General features: G+C 49.9%; 2 protein-coding genes across 3 annotated transcripts; both read left to right on the forward strand.

Annotated features, from left to right (window-relative positions):
- Window positions 1–194: 194 nt before the first annotated feature.
- On the forward strand, window positions 195–5,001 carry LOC122391895 (60S ribosomal protein L27-like). The gene is made up of 4 exons (XM_043386219.1): window positions 195–392; window positions 891–1,113; window positions 3,069–3,211; window positions 4,904–5,001. Exons 2-4 carry the CDS (start codon window positions 895–897, stop codon window positions 4,950–4,952), a joined length of 411 nt encoding a protein of 136 aa, XP_043242154.1. The 5' UTR covers window positions 195–392; window positions 891–894; the 3' UTR covers window positions 4,953–5,001.
- Window positions 5,002–7,771: 2,770 nt separating this feature from the next.
- Window positions 7,772–26,191, forward strand: LOC122391887 (DISP complex protein LRCH3-like). 2 transcript variants are annotated; one of them, XM_043386206.1, is made up of 12 exons: window positions 7,772–7,937; window positions 15,139–15,305; window positions 15,824–15,971; window positions 16,255–16,358; window positions 16,908–17,039; window positions 17,495–17,634; window positions 17,980–18,283; window positions 18,608–19,023; window positions 19,409–19,546; window positions 20,285–20,362; window positions 21,859–22,106; window positions 23,970–26,191. In XM_043386206.1, the coding sequence occupies exons 2-11, from the start codon at window positions 15,161–15,163 to the stop codon at window positions 22,063–22,065; spliced, it is 1,812 nt and encodes a 603-aa protein (XP_043242141.1). In that variant the 5' UTR covers window positions 7,772–7,937; window positions 15,139–15,160; the 3' UTR covers window positions 22,066–22,106; window positions 23,970–26,191. The 2 variants fall into 2 exon arrangements, with proteins under 2 accessions (XP_043242141.1, XP_043242142.1); XM_043386207.1 differs by lacking the exon at window positions 21,859–22,106 and having other exon boundaries at window positions 7,802–7,937.
- Window positions 26,192–26,377: the final 186 nt, after the last annotated feature.

Raw genomic sequence — 26,377 nt, forward strand, 5'->3', positions numbered from 1 at the left:
TATGGGCAGAAAAGGACTGAAATAAAAAGTTATTGTTCTGTTCGTTCACCTGCGAAACGTTTTTTTCTATAAATTTTCCAATGAATCTAATGACGTAATAAAAACATAAAGCGTTTCAGAAAAAGGGAACTTTGGGAGGAAGAAAATGGGCAGAAATAGGTAAAATGGTTCTCATTTTACCTTAGGTAAAATGAGATTATGGAAAATTTTTCTGCAATTAAATAAGAATTGACTACAATAATTTCATTAAAAACGGCCGAAAATTCATCTTAACTTAGCCATTAATAGCTTTGCATTTTACAAGCTCAGGTCATAGCACAGGTGGCTTTGTGCTTTTGAAAGTGTTTTTGAGACGTGGCAACGTCCTTTTTCCGGTAACAACAATTGCCGACGTGAGTACAAATCATAAAATGTTCAAATATTCGGCTTTCTAATTAGGATAATATAATTTTGCGTTGGTTCTAGCATGATATGCTTTCTTTATCGATCTTTTTGAGGGTTTTTAGCGAGCTATGGACTTGCGTCGTTACTTTCGATTTACATTTGCGCTTCATGCGCTTTTGAGACATACGTGGTGGACTTAGTTGATTCTAAAGAATGCCATGAAGATTTTGTTATTTAGTGCTGATGCCAGTTTTACCAACAGAATAGAGCCACCTGCTGGAATTTTTGACTAAAGACTGCTTCACATACAGAGCGAAAATGGAAAAGCCTTACGCGCTTATGCGCCCATCGCATTTGCATTCCGTACGTGAAGCGGTTTTTAGGCAAGAAATTCAGGCAGGCAGCTATTTTTCTGTTGGTAAAATTGGCCACTGATCAATTTCTGGCTTGCAGAAGCTACTTGCATTATCAGGCACTGTTGCTAATGGTTACATGCTCTTTTTCAGAACCATGGGGAAGATTATGAAAGGTGGGAAGGTGGTGATTTTGCTGAGTGGCCGCTTTGCTGGTCGCAAGGGAATCATTGTCAAGAGCAACGATGAAGGCACCACTGACAGGCCCTATGGACACTGCCTTGTGGCTGGCATCGACAGATATCCTCGCCAGGTCAGGAAGGGAATGAGCAAGAAGAAGATTGCTCGCCGGACGCGCATGAAGCCTTTTGTGAGGGTAAGTACTAAAAGTAGGCATGCCTTTTAATTATCTTTTGGACTTAAGCATTGTTTGAGGCCTAGCTTTCTGGTAATGATTGTAGGTACCTGTGTACTCAGTACTAACCCTGATTGTAGGCACCTACTTAATCATCTAGGCTCCCTCACATTTATGGTGCTTCATCAAAATTTGTGTAATAAATGTCCATTGTTCTCTTGGCATAGTGTAGCAACTTACACTCCAATTTTGTTTTGCTCTGTTGGATTTGGAGCCTTTTGCCCATTGAGTTTTTTGGTCTCTTGTCATATCCAGTAATGCATTGTCTGAACTTGGTGAGCGTCCAATTCCATGTTTATTAAGAGTTAACTGATAGGAATGATGAATGAGTTTGTAACTCCCAAGATAAAAAGGTTGATACATCTTCAAATTGAGTGTATTGCTACACTGACCATTATTCTTTGATAATGTTCATGATGTTGTAATGGACTTTACTTTAACATGGTAGACTGGTAGAGTGACTTATGAAATTGAAAAATCAGGACATGTACTTGTCAAAAGAGTCTCAGAGTTTGACTGATTGTTATGCCGGTCTGAACCCTAGCAGTTGCAATATCTGGGGCACCTGGAGAGTTCAACAAGTACTTGTACAACCTTGTCATGTTCTTTTTTTGCCATCATTACCAGGTTGTCTTTCATGTGTAAAAAGTTGATTCTTTGGCCATTTGTTGATCTATTCTGACCTTACATTGTTGTGAACCCCAATATGGGTTAACAATGACAGCCTTCCCCCAAATATATGGCCCACAGACACTTACTGAACTCAGCAGAATCATTTCCCTGTGTGATCAAGGGATCTCAGGTTTAGACATGATGGTTATGGGTTACTCTTGTGTTCTAGTTTAGAAGCTATGCTGAGTAGTAGAACCTTGCTCCCCAGCCAACTGAATGTGACTGAATTATCCAGCTGATGTTTGGCTAGGTTAAGTAATTGGTGGTATTTTATGCCTACTGATAAGTTAAATATATACAGCTGACTGTAGTTATGGACTTCAAATGATCTAGAGGTATGGTGGCCATACTGAAAGATAATTTAGAATTATAACACTATATATTTGTTAGGTATTGCCTAATGCACCACTGCTGACTTCCTTTCCAGAAGTGTAAACTGTATTTTATGTTCACATATTACAGCCACATGCAAGTTTAACAGTGTTTAATAATTGGTTCAAACAGCTTCTGAGCTGATTGTTACTGCTATGGTGCTCTTTTTTTCCTTCATAGCAAATTTTTTATGCATTTATTCCAGCCTGGCTGATAGATTGTGATTCATTTAACATCGCTACCTCATACCTGTATGATTACGGTTGTGTGTACCAGGACTGATGTATTTTTAATGACCCTGACTCTGACTTTCAAAAATTGACTTAGTCCCAGACTTCAGGTCAAACCCTGGCTGCCTGGAGTCTGGACATCTGTCTAAGAGTCTGCGTCATGATAGTCAAGTTCATGTGAGGCGATTTGTCTTGCCAGAAACAATACCTTACTGCCCATATTCCATTGCCTTACATTGCAAACATACCTACTTTTCATATGTTATACTGACTTTGAAAGGTGCTTGAGTGGCCGCCATCTTCTGCTGTGCACGCTCAAAACGCCGTTCCAAAACGGGAGTATATCTTAACCTTCAACAAAGTATGTCTTGTAAAGGCCAATGAATGTAATATTTTTCAGCGAACGTGCATTGGCATGAGTTGTGTGCTTCAACTCCGACTCCGCGGTGTGCGGATGTCTGTGCGGCGTGCTCTTGATCAGAGCCGCGCCAACCTCCTTCTGGCTATGTTCACATCCATTGAGTGTGCTGTTCCGGTCCAAAAAGTGTGTGTATCGGTCCAGAGAACTGGCTAGCGCTCCACTCAGCATCCGCAGTGCGTCGGCTGACCTCATTTCTAACGCCGCCGCGCCTCTGTCGCCAGGTTGTGAACCTGAACCACATGATGCCGACCCGCTACACCGTGGACATCGGCTTCGAGAAGGAGAAGGTGAACAAGGAGACCATCAAGAACCCCGTCAAGCGGAGGAAGGCCAAGCTGCACGTCAAGCAGGCCCTCGAGGAGAGGTACGATGCATATTTATTCCACATTGATAAAGTTTCAACAGAGGTAATCCAAGTACAAATTTAATGTTGTCCGTGATGATTGTTTTATTGTGATCCGCATTCACGCAATCGACCCTCGGATCTGATTTTGGCGCTAATATAACACCTCGGGCCGGTGCTCGGCGCCACCGTCGTCCCGGGGGGGGGGGGGAGGTTGGGGGCTATTTGAATGCCCCCAGGCTGACTGGCCTTCTGGGCCACTTTAAGACACGCGCTAAGCCTCTTTAGAAAGACCGTAAAATTAATTACAAACGTGCTTAAGTTAATTGTGAGTCAGGTCAAAGATCGGGGCGCCGACAGAGGTCAAATGTCGCCCTTTTTTAACACTCACCAATCGACGCATAACTCGGGAGCCAGTAGAGCTACAGCGCGGCGGAAAGCGCATTCGAATAATTCGATAGCTCTTTCAAAGCTCTTTCTATGTTTTGCTCTCAGATTTGACCCAGGGTCAACGGTTTAGCCTCTAGACGACAGATTAACACTAAGGGCGTATTCGCAGTCCGCGGACTAAGAACATTTTAAGTTGTCCGGCCAATCCCGTTCGATAACCGCAGCCCAGCCCCCGCCGACCGTGAACGGCATTGGCCGGACGACGTAGAATCTTCGTCGTCCGGGAGACTCCGAATCCAGGGCAAATTCACGTTTTTTACGGAAATGTTGCAATAACCCTTGACGCTTAGCATGTGTTACGTTTATATTATCAGCGTCCTGTACGTAAGATGACCAAAGGTGTCAAAGGTCGGGGTCATAGGTGCCTCTTTTCCGGTTCATTATGCAATATTATCTTGATACACGATGTTGTATGGTGTTTATAATTGTCCAAAAGATGCGTTTTGTACATCCAGTCACTCTTTCCATCACTGAATGTTTCAAAGTAATCAGCTCGGCGTCTATCTGTGATGAGGACGAAAACCTTTTGAGGTTCTGAAATTTTCAAATGTGCAGGAAAAGGAGCGCCGTCGTTTTTGATGCATTTGCGGAAAGCTGCATTGGTGGGGGGTTCCAACATCGCTCTTTCCGGCGCGGGTTAATTTACATCCATTCCATACGCAGTGCCGAGCTCACTGTACTACCCAACAATGTACGATTTGTGGTATGACAGTTGGACGTTTGTGAAAAGCGATAATGTGAACACATAGTTATATTGCACAAACCGGTTTCGATATTACTTTATCAGTGTGCAAATACATGTATAAATAAAACACACTATTACTACTTCATTACTTCATTTTGTGATATTACTTTATTTTGTGTGTTTTATTTATATATTTGCACACTGATGAAGTAATCGAAACCGGTTCGTGCAATATATGTGTTCACATTATCGCTTTTCACAATGTACGATTTCGTTGTTTCTTTTTGCTGGATAACGCGGTAATGCAAATTTATGACGATAGCCGTAATAATTTATACCGTATGCTGTCACTTTATTTGTATGTCCCTACCACTGTTTGTAGTTGACCCTTAGTTTTATTATTTTTTCTTTGACACCGAAATATAACAAATTCGATCTATGCAGGTGATCCTATGGGATAAGTCATGACATTTTCATGGGGATGTGTTGTGCTCCCGCCGCCCCCCCCCCCCCCCCCAGTATTTTAAAGTGTCGTGCCGGTTTTACTCTGTGCTTAAATACTTTTATTTTCTTTGCAGGTACAAGACGGGAAAGAACAAGTGGTTCTTCCAGAAGCTGAAGTTCTAAGATTCCTCTGTATGTCGGCCTCGCGCAAATAAAAAAAAGAAAAACCTGATTGTTTGTTTTTACTTTTGAGCGTTCAAAACGATCTCGTCCATCATCATGTGTTTGATCAGATAAGGTTCGAAAGACTGGGCATGGATTCAGGGCCCAATCTTACCAATGCCGTGAATGCGCATTTCACGGCATTTGGTAACATTCAGAACTATTCCGCATTCACTTATTCATTCTTTCAGACAACATTCATAATCGTTCACGCTATCAAAATCATTGGACAAGATTAGCTGGATGTAAATAAAAAAGATATCATTGATATCAGTGCCGTAAGCTCCGGCCAGTGCTGCCAAATCCTATCCACGGCATTGGTAAGATTGGGCCCTGGTTCCGTGTGGAACTTACAATTAGCAATATGCGCAATTCATCACTCACCTCAACCTTGCAGGAAACAGTCTGTGAGGTGATCGTCGGGCGTGCGCCTTTTACCCTTTGGCGATGGATAGTGGGGGGGGGGGGGGGTAAAAGGCCTACGAATTAAGCAGTTAACAGTGATATGTTTTTGTATAGCCTGAAATCGCAATTACAACTGGACACTGGTAGTGGTTTGCAGAATTCGAACGGTTTCGGCCAGATGCCGTGCGCTTGGTCGTTGGCCAAGGTAGGCCCATGCATCGGGGAGTTCATTCGATGTTCCGGAAGGCAAATTTCAGCTCGTGCCTTTGTAGCTGGTAGATAGAAAAGGGCTTGGAAGTTTGATGTTCACCTAAATGCTGGTCACATTGTGATAATGGCCCCGAGCACTGCCATGAGTATATCTGAAGGTGGTCGCGGTCAAGATAACTTTACTACTCGTCGCGGTTCCCCTGGACCGGAACTTCGTTTTTACTTCTCTCAGTCTCCAGAGTCCGCTAGAACACGATTTTTGCAACTTGTTCCTCCATCCTCGACTGAAAAATAACGCAAGCTGCCAAGTAACACGCGCACTGCAGGGGGGGGGTTGTTTTCAACCCCCCCCCCCTGTGGTTTTTCGCAGATCGCAAGAAAACGGCGGCGCGCAGCGCCGCCAAATTTTGCATACCTGTTCTCCCAACTGTTGCGCACCTTGAGTGAAAATTTTGACCCCAGGTGACCTATGGTCAGGTCACCAGGTCAGGTCAAGTGACCCTACCTCAGAACGTAAATTTCGAAGTTTGCAATCCCACCAAGCCCACAGTTGTTGAGATAGGATCTTGAAACCCGCAGGAAGTAGTAAGGGCATCACGAGCTACAATTTGTATATCTCGGAATTTTTATATCGATGACCTAAGGTCAGGTCATTTTTGCGACCGGCCCATTATAAGTCAATGGGAGAAATTTCAACTTACTCTGAATGCCATCCTATGACTTCAATATGCTCAGGATCATAGTATTACAGGTCCCTGTTGGTGATTTCGCCGAAACATATCACTTGTGACCTTTGGAAGGTGACCTCCAGGTCATCTGAGGTCACCTGAGGTCACCAACGGTTTTTCTTCAATAACTTGAGATTGAATAGAGATAGAGACTCCGTTCGACGTTTATCGTGTTTGTCTCGTCAATGCGGATCGAATGATATGCAACATGACCTATTTCGGTCAGGTCATGACCTTGACCTGAGGTCAAATTTTCAACTTGACCTTTCGAGGTCATATTATATATCATTCGATGCGCCTTGACGAGCTAAGAACGATGGCGTTCGAATCAACTCTCTATCTCTTCTGTGTAACGAGTTATTCAAGAAAAACTACCGCGAAATTCCCGTTGTGAAAATCGTAACATTTTGTCTTCGGTGACCTCTGGTGACCTCGTTTTTGACCTAGGACAAAAATGACCTTAGTATTTCCTCTAGATAACATCCCGACCTATCCAACGCCGTTAACCGCTTGTCGCTACGTTGCGCCGTTTTTGAGATCTCAGGGGGGGGGGTTGTTTTCAACCCCCCCCCCCCCCCCCTGCAGTTCGTGTTCGGCTCAGACCCGCTACAGTGCGCGTGTTAAAGGTTGACATGCGCGTTTCTTCGTAGACATTAGTCTGTTGCCTGGTCCATCACAACTGCAGAAAGGTCCTACCGATACGCAACTAAATTATCACTCAGCACTCAGCACCAAAACGCGTAGGCACTAGGCAGCGAGGCGCGAGCGGCCAGGCCAGCTGAACTCGCCGAGACAGCAACCACCAACTAAATCCAGCGAGACAGCGAGGAGCGAGCAACCAGCTAAACACAAGACAGGGAGTCTCAAATACCGAGATGGTAGGCATCGGCCACTGCTTCCGCCGGTCACTTCCGGCTTGGACGCGTGGTTGCCCGCTTCGACAGACTGGGTCTCCGGTCGAGGGCTAGTGGCATGAGAGGAACCAGCTAGTGCTCGGATAATCCGTTTGGGAATGCTATCCGCTCTTACGCTGTCACAAAAATATCCGAGGAATTGTTGCTAGGTCAGGTTGCTCTGAGGCAGTAACCGTAGTAACTGGGTCTGGGAAGTTGATGGACGGAACACTAGTTCTTGGTTGTTTCATCAAAAAATGCAGCGAATGCATTCCTCCGTCAAAAATGGTATTCCGGAATGGTAGAACTGGAGCAAACAGTAGGTATTTTTATCTACCGTGGAGCAAAATGTCCATGGGCTCCTGTTCATCAGAGCTTGCATCGAAATGGCTGTCCTCGGGGCGGTGATGAATGATACATCAGAGGCTATAAAACTCTGAGGCTATAGAAGGATGCATCCAAGGCGGTACATCCTTTATGTCGTTTTTAAATTAGTGGCCGCTTTCTGGGGTAAACATTTAATGTCTGCGGCATTTTTTCGCGCACCTGTGACGCAGCCGCCCAGCCCTCTCTCACTCCCCGACTCCCGACTGTATCATATATGATATGATTTTGAAGTAGCGCTTATAGCGTGAGAAAATCGGATTGAGTGAAATATTTACATGTTACGCTATAGACTGAAAACTGTTCAAGAAGCCTGCCCACAACAGGTGAGCCAAATAAGTGCCGCTTGATGCTGTGTTGAAATTAATGCTAAAATGAAGTCAACTTTGATTGCCTACATCAATATATCTATTTGACCAATTATGATGATAAATTTAGCTCTTATTTACAAGTTAAGACGGTGGACTGGCTTTGGTGATCTTGCTGGTTGGATTTGCTTATCCTGCATGTGATAATCAAGCATGACGAATGAAGAGAGCATTCCCGCCTAAGCTGCCTGCTGCTGCACATCACGCCGCCAAAGCCTGCTGGGTAGTACCAACTGTCTCTGCTAGTCTGCTCCCCCGCCTGCATTTCCCAGCCCATCCCACGGCTCTGTGTGTTCTTGCCCAGTCTTTCCGGTCTTTCCACTTTTTCTTCGCCCCTGAGTGTTGCTTGCTTGTGTGGTGGCTGCTAACTGTGTCGGAATGTCGCGTGGCGTGCGTGGTGGGCGTGGCGGGCGGGGTGGTGGGCGTGGCGGGTGGTGCTGGTGCTCCATCGCCTGCTGCGGAAATGTCCTCTGTTGCACCTGATGCTGCAGCGAGCCCTTCTGCTGTGACTGCTGCTTCGGCGGCTGGCACCCGCAGAGGACGCAGTGCTAAAGCTAAGGTCCCTGATGAGCAGTTATGCGGAACATGTGGCAAGGATGTTGAAGGTAGCTCTATTGGATGTGATGGATGCCAGGCCTGGGTTCACTGCACTGAGATGTGCTGCGGTCTCTCGTGTGATATGATACAGGCTATTGAAAAGTATGAAGGAGCTGGCATCATGTACATATGCACCAAATGTAGACTTGATTTTAGTCTCACTGCCTGGCATGGGGGCTCTCACGCGAACAGTACTGAGACTCAGCTGGTTGAACTGGTCAAACATCTGTCCCAACAGTTACATGGAATGAGCTCTGTCGTGCAGCAGTTGAAGGCGGAGATTGGCCTGATACGTGCCGGGCCTCCACCGGATCCGTCCTGGCCTAGCCTGTCTGCCTCCAACCCACCAGTGCCTGACGCTGCTGCCACTCCCGGTGCTGCCCAACGTGAAGTCCCCAGACCACCAGCTAACCCTGATGTCCCTCCCGCCTCAGCCTCATCTGAGTACAGGAAAATTGTTCGAGAGGAGCTGCGTGAGCTGCAGGAGCAGCAAAAGCGCAGGTCTTCCCTGGTCATTCGAGGCCTGGGGGCCCGCTCAGCTAATGCTGCTGTACAGGCTTTCGAACAGGTGACTGATTTCCTCATTCACCAGAAAGTTTCTCTGACTGATGTAGTCCGAATCCCCTCGGAAACTGACCTTTACAGAGGCAAAGTTTGTGATGATGATGTCCGGAAGCTCATACTCGACAGGGCCAAGCAGCTGAAAGACTCTGACCGTTTTGGCTCCGTCTTTATTCACAGAGATCTAACTTACAAACAGAGATCGGAGCTCCGAGCTAAGCGTGCTGCTACTGAGACTGGCACTGCCTCCAACCCTCACCATACTGCTGATTCTAGGTGCGAGAGCAGAGTACCAGAACCAGCTGTCAACACGAGTGTTCAACCAGCTCGTGTCAGGGACGGGAACCAGGACACCCAGGATGACAACCCCCCGGCCCTGCTGCCCCGCCCTCTGATGACCACCCTAACAACTCCAACAACAATGATGTCCCTGACCCTGAGTCAAACGTGTAGCTTTGACTACCAGTTCCTACAGCCGCAGCACATTCGTCCTTAACATAAGTCAGTCTAATGTGAACTCGCTAGTCCGTAAGCTGCCGGTGGTGCAAGATTTTATACTGTGTCACAGTGTCCATATCATGTGTATAACGGAATCTCATCTCCTCAGCTCTATGGCAGATTCATTTATCGACATTCCTGGCTTCAGAGTGGTCAGAAAAGATACTGAAGGCTCTTTTGCCAAGCACGGTGTTTGTATCTATGTTAAAAATTGCTTGAAGTTCGAACAAATTGAAACTGATTGTCCTAACACTGTTGCCATTGTATTGCCAGAGTTCAGTGTACATATTGTTGCAGTCTACCGCCCCCCGTCGTCGGAGCCTGAAGCCAATCAGCATCTCTTGGATTTTCTCATTTCTTTTTGTGCAGACCGTGAAGTCGTGCTCATGGGGGACTTCAATCTCCCGTCCCTCGCGTGGGATTCCAGCAGCCCCTCATCTCGCGCGTCAGGCTGTGACACTGATTTCTATGACACCTTCATGTCGCTTGGATTAACTCAATGGATCTGCGTCCCCACTTACCCCCGCTCTGGAAGCACACTCGATCTTGTGCTTACAACTGAAACTGACAGGATGGGTACTTCTTCGGTACTTCCGCCCCTGCCGGGCTGCGATCACTGCCCGGTGCTTTGTAACTATGTGTTTGACTATTCACCCCCAACGTCCCAATCTAGCACTCAGTCCAGGAAGTGGCACAGGGCGAAATTTGATCGCATCTCCCGCGAACTGAACGTTATTGACTGGAGCGCTGAATTTACAGGCTGCGATGTCAACCAGATGTACACCCGCTTCCTGGACAGACTGTCGCCTCTTATCGACGATTTTGTCCCTACAGGAACTTCCTCTGCTGACAACACCCGTCCCCCATGGAGGACAAACCCCCCTGGCAGCCTCAGACACCGGAGGAGACACGCATGGGAGACGTACAAAAAGATGAGATTTACCCATGGCAGGCGATCTGCAGCGGCCATATCAGCACTCGATACTTTCTTCACCCTCAATCGCTCTCTGAAAAGGTTTGCCCTGGAGTCCCAGGCGTGCTACGAACAGAAACTGCTCCAGGAGTCTGCCTCTAACCCTAAGGCTCTGCATGCACATCTCAGGCGTAAAAAGGTAGGCTGCCCTGGCGTTGGTCCCTTACGACTTTGCAATGACACGCTTTCAGATGACCCTGCTACAATGGCTGAAGCCTTTGCTGAGGCCTTTGAGAGCGTCTTCGGCCGCGGTCCCCCCAACCCTAACCAGTCCCCTCACGAAACAGCGGACTCTGTTATGCCACCCGTTGACTTCTCTGTTGACGAGGTTCTTGCAGTGCTGCGATCACTGGACCCCCACTCAGCTGCTGGCCCAGACAACCTTCACCCATCGCTCTTACGAGCTTGTGCAAACAGCCTAGCATTTCCCTTGTTTGTTATTTTCAGACAGTCACTCAGAGAACGTCGCTTACCTGCTTCTTGGAAGATATCCGTCGTAATTCCTTTATTCAAGAAGGGCTCGAGGTATAACCCCCTGAACTATCGTCCCATCAGCTTGACTTCGGTGTCTTGCAAATGTCTAGAGCGCCTGATCTGCCAGCAGCTTACAACCTACCTGGAAGAGAACTCTATGCTGACAAATAACCAATTCGGTTTCAGAGCCGGGAGATCCACTCAGGATCAGCTGATCCTTGTATATGACGAGGTGTCTAAATGGCTTGATGATGGCTGTGTTACTGACCTCGTGATGTTTGACTTTGCCAAAGCATTTGATGTTGTCTCTCACTCTATCCTTCTTCGCAAGCTTCGCATGATCGGCATTGCAGAGCCCCTCATCTACTGGATTGAAGATTTTCTGATTGGTCGATCTCTGTCTGTGTCAGTGAAAGGTGTTCTGAGCAAAACTCGCCCCGTGTCCAGTGGGGTCCCACAGGGCTCGGTCCTTGGTCCGATTTTGTTTTTAGTTTTTATTAACCATATTGGTAGCAGTCTCGCATCTAGTCACAAGATTTTCGCTGACGATCTGAAGCTTTACATGAAAGTTGCCCACAGCTCAGCAGACGCATATGACCATGCCTCCTCGCTTTGTCAACAGGACATCACTGCCCTGCACCGTATTTCTTCGTCATGGGACCTTCGCCTGAACCGTGACAAATGTGTGGTCATACGTTTTCAGAGCAAGGCTCAATCTCAATCTCTTCCACCTCCAGTGTATGACATCGATAATTCCCCGATTCGAGTTGTCCCCTCCCATCCGGATCTCGGAGTACTGGTGGACTCGAGCCTCAAATTCCACGACCACATATCCGCTACTGCCCACAAGGCCGCAGGTCTTTCTCAAAACCTCCTGAGGAGCACGGTGTGCCGATCTCCGGACTTTATGCTGACACTTTTCCGTACTCACATAAGACCAGTTATCGAGTACTGCTCGTGTGTGTGGCACACTGGGTACCTGGGGGACCTGCGCGCTCTGGAGTCGGTCCAGCGTCGCTGGACCAAGCATATCGCTGGCCTGTCGAGTCTGGATTATCGGTCCCGGCTCTCATCGCTGAACTTGTATTCAATTCAAGGCAGACTGCTAAGGGCTGATATGATTCAGTACTGGAAGGTGTTCCATGACAAATGTGCGTTGTCCCCCGCTGACTTGTTCACTCTACCTCCTCAGTTAGGCATGCGCGGACATTGCTTTAAGATTTTCCATTCCCGCTCGCAGACTGATATCAGGCGTAGGTCATTCTCGGTGCGCGGTGTGAGACTATGGAACTCCCTCCCGGAGCACGTCGTAATGGAACCTAACTACAAAACCTTTAAGGGTTTGCTGGCGGAAGCCCTAGGCGACGCTCTGTATGACTTTCACTAACCGCCTTGTTTTGTTCTCCGTCTTGCGAAATGCACTGTACCATGGACACATTTAAAGTAGCATTGACTTTGTCTTTCTCCTGCATCAATTATGTACAACATAACTACTCTTGTTTGCATCTTGAACCATGCCTGTTTTCGCGCAAACATATGTGCAGGCGCTCCACTCCGGTAGTAGCAACTGCTGGTGCGCCTTGTGTCTGCGGGTTCCTACTGTATCCCTGCCTACTCCTTCCTGTCTGCAGACGTGAGATTGGGAACCCCACCAGGTGAGTGAACCAGGTGAGGGACTTAAGTTGAAAGTAAAAAATGCAGACTTGTACTTAACAGAATAGCGTTTTTTTTGCATTTGGAACCCACTTCCGACTGCCCAGAATGGAAAACATCCATGCACTTTGCCGGATGCCTGAGATGTGGGCAATTTTGTCCTGAAGTTCCTGCATGGTTTGTGTAAAAAAATTGGATGCCTAGTTGTGCCAAAATTAAGTCGCTTTTGTACAAAGCACGTGTACACATTGACTGATCAAGGCTATATCAACCAGACAAAGCATTCTGGGGGGGGGGGGGGCATGGATGCTTTTCTAAATGATAGTGTCTGAATAAGTTTGTATTTCCTCTGAAACCTAATACCTCAATACGCTCTGTGCACGTTGCGCCGTGAAGCAAGGCATCCCGCAGCCTGTCCCGTAGCTCAGTTGGTAGAGCATTGGACTCTGCGGTGTGAGAGCACTCGTTCCCGGTTACAACAGTCCTGGTTCCTAGCGCGATGGGCGCTTGACATTTATGTGCCTTCTGACAGGTATGGTTGCGGTTGGTGGCAGGCCGTAGCCGGGCGAAGTCAGTGAGGGGACCGGCCGTGCGCACGTTAAACCTTGGGCTCTAAATTCTGCCATAGAACTGGAATTGCGCGATTGGAGGGTAGAGGGCAGGGTCACCACAACAAGCTTCGCTTAGCGGTGGCTCTGTCCTTGTGAATCCTTCCTATCAAAAAGGTTCAGACTAAATTTATAAAAAAAAAGGTTGGGGCTGGAAGCCCTGGGGTCACACAAATCGTTAGAGCGGTGTGTTTGAGGCTGGCAGGAGCCAGTGAGGGGTGGGCAGCAGAGCAGCACGTGCTCAGGCACATCAGCCTCTTCTTGGCACGCACACTGCACAGATCGCCGCAGGGCACCGCTTGTATGGGCACTGCTGGCACGTCGCAGAAGGGAGACAGCCGATTCGGCGTACGTACTGGAGCGAGCGACCCCAGTGACCCGCCCTCATCTGGTGCACCAAAACGGCGTCCTCTCGGTCTTATCCGGAGATAGGGAGCGGCGGCGTGCTCCCTAGGAGTGGCTTATAGGGACTCGGACGGTATATAGGGCCTTGACTCGGACCAGTTGTCGCGCCATTGATGCAGGGCCGCACAATGAACCACCCTGGTCAGCGAGCGAGCGTTTGAGGGCAGAGCGACCGCTTGTTTCGCCAGGTCATCCACGCTCTCATTCCCCTCGATACCGCAGTGGGCAGGAACCTACTGCAGTATTGCTTAAAGACGCTCGGCGATGTTCAACAAGGTCTTCCATACCTATCTCCACGCCGAGGGTTGAGGCCTCACCTGGGCGGCCGCTCCTCCGGTGAGCTCAGGGCGGCTCGCCAGTTCGAGCACGCGACGACTGGGGCGGGTATGTATCGTTCTGAAACCTCTCCAGAGCCGCCCGTAGGGCGAATCTGCTTCTAGATTGACCAGCGTGCCGACTAAGTTCGGTCTTCATAGTTCGGTGACGGTCTTTCGCCAAAAAATCCTGCGGCCGCCCTGCGCCGAAAAATTCGGCCGCCGCCATGCACTGAATTCGGCGCATGCGAAGTTGCGCCGGAAGTGCGCTGAAATTTTCGGCGCATTCCTTCCCGTCACTACGCCGGACAATTCGGCATAACGTGTATTTTTTCAGTATGGCCCACTTCTCTTTTGGCTATTGCTATGCAAATAATTATTTGGAAACGATCGTGTAAATGTTTGGTTAGGTGTTTGGTTAGGCGTAGCAAATCCGCCGCCGCCCTAGCGGTGACCTTGACCCGCGCCGTCTGTTGGGGCTCCAAAGACAAGCCAGCGGGAATTTGGAGAGCTCGGTCACCCCCAACCCGGCGGAACTCAACATTGATGATCACGAGTGAAACAGGTGCAGGCAAGGTGGGATGGTGAGCCTGGTGTCATTTACAACAAGCGTTGCATAGCGTGGCACCCAGACCAATTCATACATTCAGACAAAATTTCCAAAAATAAAAGAAGATGAAAGAATCGCATGATCTGTGGACTGACGGCTGTGAGTTTCGCCAATGAGAAACCAAGAAATCCCAGCAGGGATCTTTTTAAGTTTCATACCTATGTGTTAAAACCAGCAGTATGCTGATAAAAACAACACCAAACAGCACTCTGATTCCAGTCATAAAATAATTTGAAAAAAAAAACAATTTCTGACCATCTCCAAATTGAAATGCATATCATGTTTTTATCATTCTGTCTTATTGCCTCACCTTTTCTCCCCTTTCCAACCTCTCTCTCCCCTCACTCGCCCTCCCTATTTTCATCAGTCGACTATGACTAGTCCTTCTGCCTCAGCTAACTATTTGATGCTGTGAATTGATTGGTCCAGTCCTATTGTGACCGACCCCCCTGGGCTGCACCCACAGAGCGGCTGGGCCGGCGCCTGCAATGGCAGTCGGCCCGCCAGCTCGCACCACCGACAAAGTGCTGGAGGAAAGTCAGCTGACTGGAGAACTGCGGCTCAGCGGTCGCGGCCTCAAGGAGATGCCTGGCATGGTGCCTCCATTTCCCTATGAGGATCTCCTGGTGGCAGGTGAGCACTCAGTGGACAGCCCCTGGCAGTGCTGGGAGACGATGGGTGATGACTGGTGAGGTGCCATCGCGGGTTGGTGAGGTTCCTGACTAGTGGGGGAGGGCCTCAGAAGAGGAAGGTGTCACGACCGTCGACCATGACAGTCTCCTAAGCGGGCAAACTCTGCCGTGCAAAGGCGAGCGATTACCTGAGCAGTTATGTTCAGGTGACCCCTGAACTGACGTAATGGCCTCTGACGCAACGTAATTGTTTTTGCCTTTGCACGGCAGAACAGGGTGAAGCAGTGTCAGATATGCCAATGTGGATCGTATGGACTGATGTCTTACTAAGTATAATGTCATTCATTCATATATCGAATTACGATGATCATATTATTTATAAAGAGAGAAAGAATCTGTATTTTAACTACAAGCACATCATAATGTGAGGTCTGGTTTCACATATGTTGTCTCATATCAATGTTCAAGTTAAGTTTTCGAGCACCCAGGTGTGCTGACAGTTTGTATCTGTTTGTCCAGACCTGTCCAAGAACCGTCTATCGGAGATTCCACCGGGCTTGGTGGAGAATGGTCGGAGCCTGGAGGAGCTGGACGTCCACCACAACTGCATCCGGGGCATTCCCGAGCGGATCCACCAGCTGCGCAACCTCACCATCCTCAACCTCAGGTCAGGCCGGGAAGTCAGAGGGCTGGTCAATCAGGTCGGGCAGCTCAGGGCAGGGAGCCCGTCGACGTCTTATTTCACAGCTGCTAAAGCCGTGAAATCAACTATTGTCAAAGCCTATAAAGTTTTAACTGATACAGAAAATTGTGCATCGCTTAAAACTTTCACTCTGTTTTCTTACATTACATCGTTGTTTTACAGACCAATGCCACTACTAAGCTCACGAAGTTTGTAGACTTTGGTCACTACCTCTCCCTTTGACGGCACGTTTCTTGTTGTTCCACAGCCGAAACCAGCTTACGTTCCTCCCTCCTGCGTTGTGCGCGTTACCGCGGCTCGAGGTGCTGATAGTCTCCTACAACAAGCTCGTCTCGCTGCCAGAGGAAATCGGTATGTAAACCGCCTCCAGGGGCTTCTGCCTGTTTACGCTGGTAGCGATGTAGGTTTTTAGTTTTACATTGACGACCCGCTCACATGTAAGATAAGTATCGTTCTCAACTTCCGTTTAACTGTTTAATGTAAAATCATGCAAGTATCAATAGGCGTAAATGGGTAGGAGGTCAATAGGAGGCTTGATATGTAACGGTACTACAATGTGTCTGTAGTCTCGATTGTTGATCGTAACTTATGTAAGTTTCCACTGCCCGTAAAGAATAGTGTTTTGATGTACCACAGCGGAGTGTTATAAGTGGCCCTACTACCAGATATCAGATTGATCGATAATCCTATCGCCCATATATAACGCCCCTCTGAATGAGAGCCTGTGACGGTTGGGTTGGCTCCTTTGACTTGCTCGTGATAACACACTGAATGTACTGGTGTTTATGCCTTTATGCCTTTATACAATGCGTTGTGCATTATCGTATCGTTGTTATGCGCTTAATGTTATGCGTTGTGTGCTGCCGTGTCTATCGTATTGTTCTGCCACGATCGTTCCAGGCCAGCTGACCCATCTAACCGAGCTGGACTCGCGCTGTAACGAGATCAATCAGCTACCGGTGACGCTGAAGCGGTTGGAGTCACTCGTCTCGCTCAGCTTGCGCCGTAACTCACTGCAGCGGCTCCCTGACGGTCAGTGGTGCAGGCGACTGCAGAGGGGCGATATCACTGTTGTTGAATGGTTTTAGGGCGGGTTTTGGTTGTGGTAGGGACGGTCTGGTGCAGACGACTGCAGAGGAGGGGGGGGGGGGGGGTATCACGGCTGGTGGATGATCTCGGCGGGATTTGTGGTTGTGATTGGGTGACTTTAATACTGGTATATGCTATTTCAGTTCGATAGAGCTTATCTGATATTACATCAATGTGCAATGTGCATACATTCCGCAAATCTGTTTACCTATGACACGTGCAGGTCTTTGCTGTCGGTGATATGACGATCACATTCTGGGCAATGATAAAGGACAATGTTTGTAAAACCAACCAGCTGGCTCCCAGTGCAATACGCTTTTTATTATTAAGACATGTTCTTTTTGTAGTCACCTCGTCTCCTCCTGTCTGACCATGCCTGCTGGCCGCCGCCGCTGCAGATATCCACTGTCTGCTGGGTCTCCGGGTACTGGACGTGGCAGAAAACCAGATCAAAGCGCTACCTCTGCAGCTGCGGCTCATGTCCAGCCTGGAGAAGCTCATTGTCACCTGTAACCCGCTAGAGTTTCCGCCGGCAACGGTGAGTGGACACAGGACAATCACGTCCGACATCACGTCCGTCCCCTTCCCAATAAGCCGACATGTAGCGGCTCATATTGCAATGACTGCGTTTGCTTTGATGTGGATGCTTGTGTGATATGCTTTCTCTACAGATGCAAGTGATAGGACTTTCGACACCATTTTGAGTTTTGATCTAAATTTCACAGCCTTTTCCGACTACTAACATCCGTAATACGAACGCCTCGGTTCGAACATTCTAAAGAATCGTGTATGATTCCTTCGTGCTGTAAGTTTCGCAATTCTTATGTACATGGACATAAAACTAATGCTCCCACCCATAACTGAAGCCGTTAACTTCCAACAGGTGTGTGCTCGGGGACGGCTGCACATCTACAAGTTCCTGGAGATCAAGGCGGTGCGGGGTGAGCAGGAGGAGCGGCACAGACGCGGAGCCTCTGACGAGCTCGAGCTCCGATCGGCGCGGCCGCCGCCCGTCGGAGGAAATGACGTGCGGACTCCTCAGCCGCGCGCCCCCGCTCCGCCTCCGGTTCCGGTGCCAACCCCGGCGCCTGTGCCAGTGACACCGGCCGGTCCTGAGAGCAGGACGTCAATAGTCAGCCAGAGGGGCTCGCACGCACCGCCCAAACATGAGGCGGCGGCATACTCAGGTGGGTATTTCAGGGCCACGGAGATAGCTGGGAATCGGAGTATGGGGAGTAAAGGACGTAGCCTCAGATCGGGATCGAGTATCACAACCAAATAATCATGCTTTCATTGTCCTGGCTGGCACATTTTCCAGCATTTGAGATTCCATGCTTTCATATCGAGTGGAGTAAATTATTAGTTCCACGCTGCTGCCTGCCTGTGCGACTAATATGATCTGCGACCTGACGTGGCCTGACTTGTGACCTGTCAACCTGACCCTTGACATGCATGTCGGGCTGGCTGTCTCTTCGTGACCAGCAGCGTCTGACGGTGTTTGCCCTCCCCAGGGTACGAGCCGGACCGGTCGAGCCAGGTCGTGATGCGTCGGTTCGAGCCAGCCCGCTCCGCCTCCGGGCTAAATCACACACCGTCCTCACGGCACTACGGGCTGGGCACCAAGCCGTCAGGAGTGCCATCTAGCGGCACGTCCAGCGGCTATAGTTCGTCATCCAGCCAGCAGGGAGCTGCTGGTGGCTATACTTCGCCTCCCAGCCAGCAGGGCGCTACTGGTGGCTATACTTCGCCTCCCAGTCACCAGGGAGCTACTGGCGGGTATAGTTCCCCACCCGGTCACCAGGGTGCGTCTGGAGGCTATAGTTCACCGCCTAGTCACCAGAGTGCATCTAGTGGCTACAGCTCATCATCCGGCCACCAGGCGGGGCTCAGCGCGCGGGAAAAGGAAGCCATCGAGAGGCTACGTCAGGTGCGTGGTGAGGGAATATGGACTGGGGTGTTGCTCAAGTTGAACAGACGGCCTGAGTGATGGCTGGGTTCCGGAACGATATAGGCTACTCCGATCCTAGACGCTCCATTGCCTATGTGCGCACACAAAGACAGGAAAGGTGGTGTCGTTTCCAGTGTCATAGCCGGCAGACACAGTGCATTTTGTATCCGTTTTATAGCTCTTCTGTTACCTGTTAAATGTAGCGCTCGACTTACTAGCTCACACACTTGTCACTCGTCATATGACCATGTCCGCTGGCTTCTACCCTCTTTCCTTACCACACTGCCCCCTGTCCCCCGACATCAGCTACCGTGTACCCTCCATCCCTAGTCTATCTCTAACCCCCACCCTCTACCTCCCTCAGAACATCGAGGGCCGTCTGCACGTGTCGCTACCGGACGACCTGCGCTCGGCGCTCGGTGACGGTGTGGTGCTCTGCCACCTGGCCAACCACGTGCGACCACGTGCCGTCTCGTCCATACACGTGCCGTCACCAGCCGTGGTGAGTCACCCGTGGCGCCGTGCACGTGCTGTGGAACATGCCAGGGAGGGGAGGATAGTCTGTCCGTGAATAAGCATAGGTTTTCTTTCTGTGTGCGTGCTCTAACTTAATGACATGCCACTTGCCAGAAATTAGAAATCACTCTTTGTGATAATTAAGTTCTTGATACTAGTTTAAATGCATATTTAATTAGCTACCTACCTATTTAGTCACGTTTTGCAACCAGTCCTTATATTACCACTGAGGTATAAAGTTAATCAACTTTTGAGTGAGCTTTCCTTTTTCCTGCAATCGGAACAGTTGCAGGTATGCTTGTACTATTTGCCTTGCATTTATAGCACTGTTGTGTATCGATTGCTTTGTTTGGTGCAGAACTGACTGAGGCTGTGCAAGGTGGATGTGCACGGTGGATGCATATGCTCTGTTGTATACTTTGTAGCCTCAGCATCGCATATCCATCCTTTGACTGCAGAACCTGTCTTGCTAGTTGAAATACCTATGTAATCATTTATCAACTAACAGCAACTTGCCATTCACTCGAATTTCGAGTTAGTTCTTGTATGAAAAGTTGCCAAAATCTCTATTGAGACCATATTCTCTGTCTCAGATGCTGTGTTTCCTACCATCTTTGGCTGTGCATTGTGCAATGCCTGCCCTTTCAATCGGTGCTCATGTCTTACTGGTTACTCCGACGTGGCCTATCCTACTGACACCCTCTGACTAATGTCGACCTTCCAGCCCAAGCTGAACGAAGCCAAGTGTCGTCGGAATCTGCAGAATTTCCTCGAGGCCTGCCGAAGGATCGGTGTGGAGGAGGTAAGATAGACGGAGTACTGCGAGACGCTGTAAGGGAAGGGATGGGAGTGCATGAGGGCCCGGCGCTGGCACCAGGGACTAATAGCACAACCTCCGGGCGGCTGCCTCCTTTCGAGGCAGTGAGCGCTGGTTGGGTTGGTCAGTATATGGATAGTGTGGATACGGTGATGGTGGGAGGGTATATTGCTCGGGTGATGGGTGGTGGGATTGTGGGTCAGGATAGCGAGGATGGATGGGACGTGTGGTGGGTAGGTGATGGGTGGGTACTGCTGGGATATCGTGTGTATTCATGATACGTCGCCGCCCTGCTCGAATGCACGGCTTTGCACGTGCACGCGCTACTGTGTGGTGGAGGCCGGTGTGCAAACCGATGTGCATTCGTTGTGCATGACGAGATCACAGCGCAGGGAAGCGCCGTGAAGCCAGGAGCTGCCATGGCCGCCGCTACTGCCAGGGGCCGCCCCCGCCCCCGCCCCCGCGCCGCCTCCGCCGCACTCGGTCACGTCGCCAGCCGCCGCCGCACCGCTGAGCCAGTCTGTCTGTCTGTCTGTCTGTCTGTCTGTCTGTGACGCACTGCACCGCACACACCACCCACCGCTCACCGTCTGTCTTTCTCTCTCTGTTCTCTGTCCGCTTTCGATATGGCTCGGGTCGGGTCATTTCCTGAAAACTCCTCTCTACGGGACTTCGGGAGGTGCTCAGTCGCGTCTCTGTCCTTCAGTAGGTCCGCGCTAGACTTGGCTAGGCGTGAGACCCTGCTGTTTGTTGTAGATACGTGTTCAGCGTCTGTAGTTGGCTGCGTGTTGTTGTCTAGTGGCGTCCTGCTCGTCTTGCGCTGGTTCTTTTAGTTGGCTTCTTCTCTTTTCTTGTCTGGTCTATCTATTTCCTGTTCTGCATCTTTCGATGCCTGGACTTCAATTGGTGGTGGATGTTTAGACATATATGCCCACGGTTAGTGTTCAGAGTTAAATGGTCGATGGTATGCATGTTAGGCCAGATTTAAAACTTTTTAATACTAGTTAAAGTTATTATCGATGTGCAACAGTCTTGTTGTAGTTCGATCTCATGTCTTGGTGTTACCTGTTTATTCTATATCTTTCTCGATACACACATACCATTACTAGCTCTATTTTCCTGTTTCTCTTCACATCATGCTCTGCCCTTCAAAATCCTCTCATTAACCTAGTGATTTGAAGTGCGTCCACGTAGTTTTTATCAGACACCGTCGCTGGCGCGGTTGACAGATCAGCACGCTCAGTTATCCAGTTCAGGCTCCCTTGTAGTTTTCCGCCCGATACCTACCCAGTTACCACCAGTTCCGTCCGCCCCGGTCGGGCTGGCGGCTGATGAAACCCGTCCCCCAGACCGGTGAGTGGAGCTGTGCAGTGCGCCGCTGACAGTCCGTCAGACAGGCGCGGATACACAGACAGACAGACGGACAGACGGTCAGCCGGCGGCGGCGTGTCGCTGATGACCGGGCGGCCGCTCTGTTACAGGAGCCGCTGCGCTCAGCCCACCTGGTGGCGCGCGACCTGCTGCCGGCCCCGCTCCGCCCCGTCACGCCGCCCCCGCCCCCGCCCCTGCCCGCGCCCGCGCCCCGGTCAGCGCCTGCGGCGGCTGACGCCGCCTGGCTGACCCCCGTGCTGCTGAGCACGCTGGTCGGCTCGTGGCTGGTGCTGTACCTGCTGCCCGAGCCGCAGTGACAGCCGGCCACCGCCTCCCTCCCAGTGCCGCCGGCGGCCCCGTGAGTGCCCGCGGCCGCGCCGGCCGGGGACAGACGGTCTGGGCACGGCGGGCACCCTCCCCACCTCCCCACCTCTGCCCCTCTGCTCTGCTCCCGCGGCCATCCTGCTCTGTCTCTCCCTGTGTCTCCGACCCGGCTGAGTTACATGTCTGTTCTGTTCCGTTTGGGAATCGTGTCTAAGTTGCGTATTTTGTTTTTAATTTTCTGAATGCGCCCCGCCGCTTGCTGCTAGTTAGATTTATTGGCCCGGTTTTGTTTTCCGAGCGTTTGACGTTGACCTCTGGTGCTAACGGCATGCATTCGCTGCTGGTTGTAACCTAGCTCGATTCGCCGTGTAGTAGCGGGCTCGTGCAACTTGAAGGGCAGGCGGCGCGGCGCCCTCCATTCTACTCGGACGGGTATCTACCGAAAGTGGGAGAGCTCGGGGCAGTATTCTACGAGGGTGGTGGTGATAAGGTTAACTATCTGCTGTGTAAAACCTCTTTCAGTAGCGGTTTGGCGATTGGATCAGCCGTCCGCGATTTCTTCTTTTTGTATTTCTTCTTTTTATCTTCTGTTTTGTTTCCTTGCCTTCTTTCTCTGTCGTTCTGTTCGGGTGAGTTTTATTTGGCCGCGGGAGCCGGGAGCCGGGAAACGAGCGCTTGAAGCTAAGGGCCGACGAGGAGCTAAAGCTGGGCCGAGGAGCTAGAGCTGAGAGCCAAGCGGCTAAAGCAAGCCCATCGCTTAAAGCTGAACGCCAAGCGTCTTTTGCTGACATTCCAGCGCTTGGAAATAAGAGCTCAGTATCTTTTGCAGAGTCTTCAGCGCTGGAACCCAAGCGCACGGTATTGGCGGAATCGGGGAGGATTGGAGGGATAATTTCGGTGGAGGGGGTCACAGTGTCGCCCTTAGACCGTCTGTCCTTCGTATTTCGGTGCCTGGCGACCGCTGCGACTTGTGCCGTTTGGTGTGCCGTGGCCAGGCCAACTAGGAACAGAGATTGTTCAGGTTTAACTTATAACGTAAGTGGGATTTTCTAGTCGGGCATGGTACACCTATTCAGAACCTAGCCTTACCAGGTGGTTTGGCAACATCGACAGATGTTTAGCTCAAGGCTGACGTTGAGCCGCTCTGTACTAGAGGCTAAAGCAAAATGTTGCATGTAATAAATATCCGTTCATCCAATGTTGTCTGCTGATGCTGCCAACACTTGCTTGGAATGAAAAGTGAATGCACATTTGCCAGTGCATTCGTGCTGTGCATCACCTGGTAAGCTTGGGCTCTGAAACGGCGGTCGCAGTGGTATTTTGGGATTGGGGAAGGGTTTGGTGTGGTGTTTGCCAGTACCTAGTATGTCTGTGGGTCGACGTTTGGTGTAGGGTACTTTGGTGAGATAATCCAACCTGTATTTTAGCGATTAACCAATACCAATGTATGATTGCGTTGACGCAGGTAAGTTCTATTGAAGTCTGCTGTCTTTTGATGCTGTCTGGCGTCATGTATCGTGTGTGTCATGTTCTGTGTTGGTACGACGATAACATTACGCTGACAGTAAAATCGCTTGTCGCGGGATGATTCGTTCGTTGGGCCAGCTAGTTTTCATAACACAAAGTTTGTAAGCTCTTAGTTCATCTTTCACTCTGTTCAATACCGCAGTAAGCCGGATGTGCCTTTTATTGCCGATAAATAGACGACATTGGCTGGCATACGTTTTCATTGAACTTCATTGCCATCAATTGTAGCTGTCTAACATTGTCCAGTGACCAGTGTCCATGTACTGTGACCCCGTTGCCCTTCCCCACCCCTGCACCGTACTGTGCCCATTGCCCATCCGCCTCCCTCCCCTGCCCTCCATCTAACCGGCGCTGTCGGGCTGACCCTCAGGAGCATCTCTGCGCGCCTACGGACGTCAACCAGCTGCACACGCTGCCGCGAATCAGCATCACTGTCGATCGGTTACTGAGGTTCGCTGCCCAGCCGCCGCAGCAGCTGCAGAGCAACGTGTGACCGATTCAGCACCTTTAGTAGTAAAGTTATCCTGCTCAGCTTTGAAGACAGGCGTGTGAGGGACTCGGCTCTGCGGAGGGATGTCTGAGGGCTCCCAGCGCGGCAGAGGAACGCGAGAGGACTGCCAACAATCAGAGCAACGTCTGAGGAATCAGCTGCGCAGGCAGTATCTGGGAACTCACCACTGCCGCTACGGCTTCAGAGCGTCGTCTTAGGTCTCGCCACAGCCACCGAACAACGTTTGGGGATTCAGCTATATAGAGCATAATGTCTGAGGAATTGTCACAGCCAGCCCACGGCTTCTGAGCAACGTCTGGGGATTGTCAGCACTGCAAAGCAACCCCTGGAGACTCAGCATTACAAAGCAACGTCTGAGGATGGTTAACACTGGTGAGCAAGGCGGCTGATGTGAGGTGTCCAAATCGGCTTTGCAAAGCAACGTTTCAGAGGATCGTCTGAAAGCTTTCCGAAAACTTTGGGCAGAGCAATGTCCCGATGACCCGCGGGCACTGCATAGCACCGTTTGAGGACGAAAAGCACCCTTTAAGCAACGCTACGGAGAAAGGTCTGATGACCATCGCACCGCAAGACAACATCGGAAGAGGCTCGTTACTGCAGGGTAGTCTGGGAACTCAGCGCTGGTTTGAGGACTGGCATCACTGCCGCCTCATTTGGGAGATTTGAGGATTGTGTCACTCCTCAGCTGTGGAGATTATGGAGTCGCCCACTGCTACCGGTACACTCAAGAACATTTGAGAACTGACAGAGGCGCCGTTGTAATATCAAGCTGTCGAGCTGCGCTTCACTTCATTGTTCCGACCTTCGTCACTCGGCTTTTCACCATCTGATGGCGGGAATGGGTTTTATTTACCGACCGAACATTGCGAAATTACCAATTCCACCAGAGTTCTATTGTTCACTTTTGTGATAGTATATTTGTGTGATTTATTGTGTTCATTATGCTGGAGTAGGTTGTGTGCGAACGCCTGCTGTTGCAGTGGGCTGTTGTGCCAACAAACCTTGTGCAACCTTGCCAATGTCGACGTCTTAGAGTAAGTTCGTGACATTTTGGGCACCATTCCTTACTCGTTTTCAATTATCATTTTGTTGCTCATTGCTCTTCACATATGCTTTTAAAGCTAGCAATTTTCAGTACTCAGTCGTGTGGCTTGTTACAGACATAGCCTACGAATTATTGTGCAAATGATGGCGCGTTAGCATCCCACTATCGTAGATGCGCGGTCTGTCCGATTTTTCTCTCAGCGGGCGGATATGTGCTCATACTCTCATGCCTTGCTCTCCAAGCGGCGTGTCGCTGACTTTCCGTGTTTGTCACCTAGTCACTGGCGGTCACCCCTGTCCCAGCGGCCTGCCGAGGACAAACTCCAGACACGGCCGGGGCAGTTGGAGCGGGTATTACATCGTGGGGGTTTCGCCGTCTTCACCGTGTCAGAAAGGTGGTGGGTGGCGGGCGGGTAGGCTTCCGTGTGGAGATGGCATTAGTACGATGTACTTAGTTCGAAAACGATATATTATGGATGAGAGTTGTATTGTGCTATGAAGGAAGAAAGGCGTAAGCGCGTAAATGCTGATATATGAACATAGTATGTACTGTGATGGCCGATATCTTGCTTTGCGACATACCTACTGGTGAGCGAAAGGTTGAAAGGTTGGTGCGACGGCTTGCTATGTCACATTAGCAGAGTATTTATTGTAAACGTACTTAGACCACCGCACCGCGGAGCATCTCAGCCCGTCACATATGCTTGATTCATGTGTCGAATCAAAACACCACTGGATTAATGTGTTTGTCTTAAGTCACGTGACCAGGGTCTATGTCTACCAGTGGTGGAGCCAGGATTCTATTTTGCTTGTGGCCACACCTCGCGATCTTCCGTTGGCCGACGTTTCGTCCTCCTGTGACGAACTATGGCTCCTGTCGCTGTGATACCGTGATGTGAGCGTGGTTATACGACCGCAGGTGAATACGAACTGCAACCGTGTCCCATGTCGCTGTCACCTACCGTCGTCTGCCTCGCTTGGCCGTTCATTGTTTGTATTGCAAGTTCGTATTGTACAATATGAAACTGGAGCTTCGAGCGTGTTTGTTGAGTTGGCTTAGACGCATTCACATATGAGAGATGCACACGGGATACATGGGAATGTCTTGAGCTAATTAACTGAATTCTTATCGGTACCGCAAAGTTGATACAGCCAAGTTGGCTTCCGTTCCCTTCCAACCCACCACACTATCCGCTGCATATTTCATTCTCAAACACCACCGA

This window comes from Amphibalanus amphitrite, unplaced genomic scaffold (genome assembly GCF_019059575.1).
Source record: "Amphibalanus amphitrite isolate SeventyFive unplaced genomic scaffold, NRLGWU_Aamphi_draft 000460F_arrow, whole genome shotgun sequence".
Lineage (NCBI taxonomy): Eukaryota > Metazoa > Arthropoda > Thecostraca > Balanomorpha > Balanidae > Amphibalanus > Amphibalanus amphitrite.

What these genes read in the sequence shown, in the direction of transcription:
- LOC122391895 (XM_043386219.1), top strand. Translation starts at nt 895, where the DNA reads ATGGGGAAGATTATGAAAGGTGGGAAGGTGGTGATTTTGCTGAGTGGC. An exon ending in GCATGAAGCCTTTTGTGAGG is followed by an intron (nt 1,114 to 3,068) that starts GTAAGTACTAAA and finishes CTCTGTCGCCAG; the next exon opens with GTTGTGAACCTGAACCACAT. An exon ending in AAGCAGGCCCTCGAGGAGAG is followed by an intron (nt 3,212 to 4,903) that starts GTACGATGCATA and finishes TTTTCTTTGCAG; the next exon opens with GTACAAGACGGGAAAGAACA.
- LOC122391887 (XM_043386206.1), top strand. Translation starts at nt 15,161, where the DNA reads ATGGCAGTCGGCCCGCCAGCTCGCACCACCGACAAAGTGCTGGAGGAA. An exon ending in CTCACCATCCTCAACCTCAG is followed by an intron (nt 15,972 to 16,254) that starts GTCAGGCCGGGA and finishes GTTGTTCCACAG; the next exon opens with CCGAAACCAGCTTACGTTCC. An exon ending in CTCGCTGCCAGAGGAAATCG is followed by an intron (nt 16,359 to 16,907) that starts GTATGTAAACCG and finishes CGATCGTTCCAG; the next exon opens with GCCAGCTGACCCATCTAACC.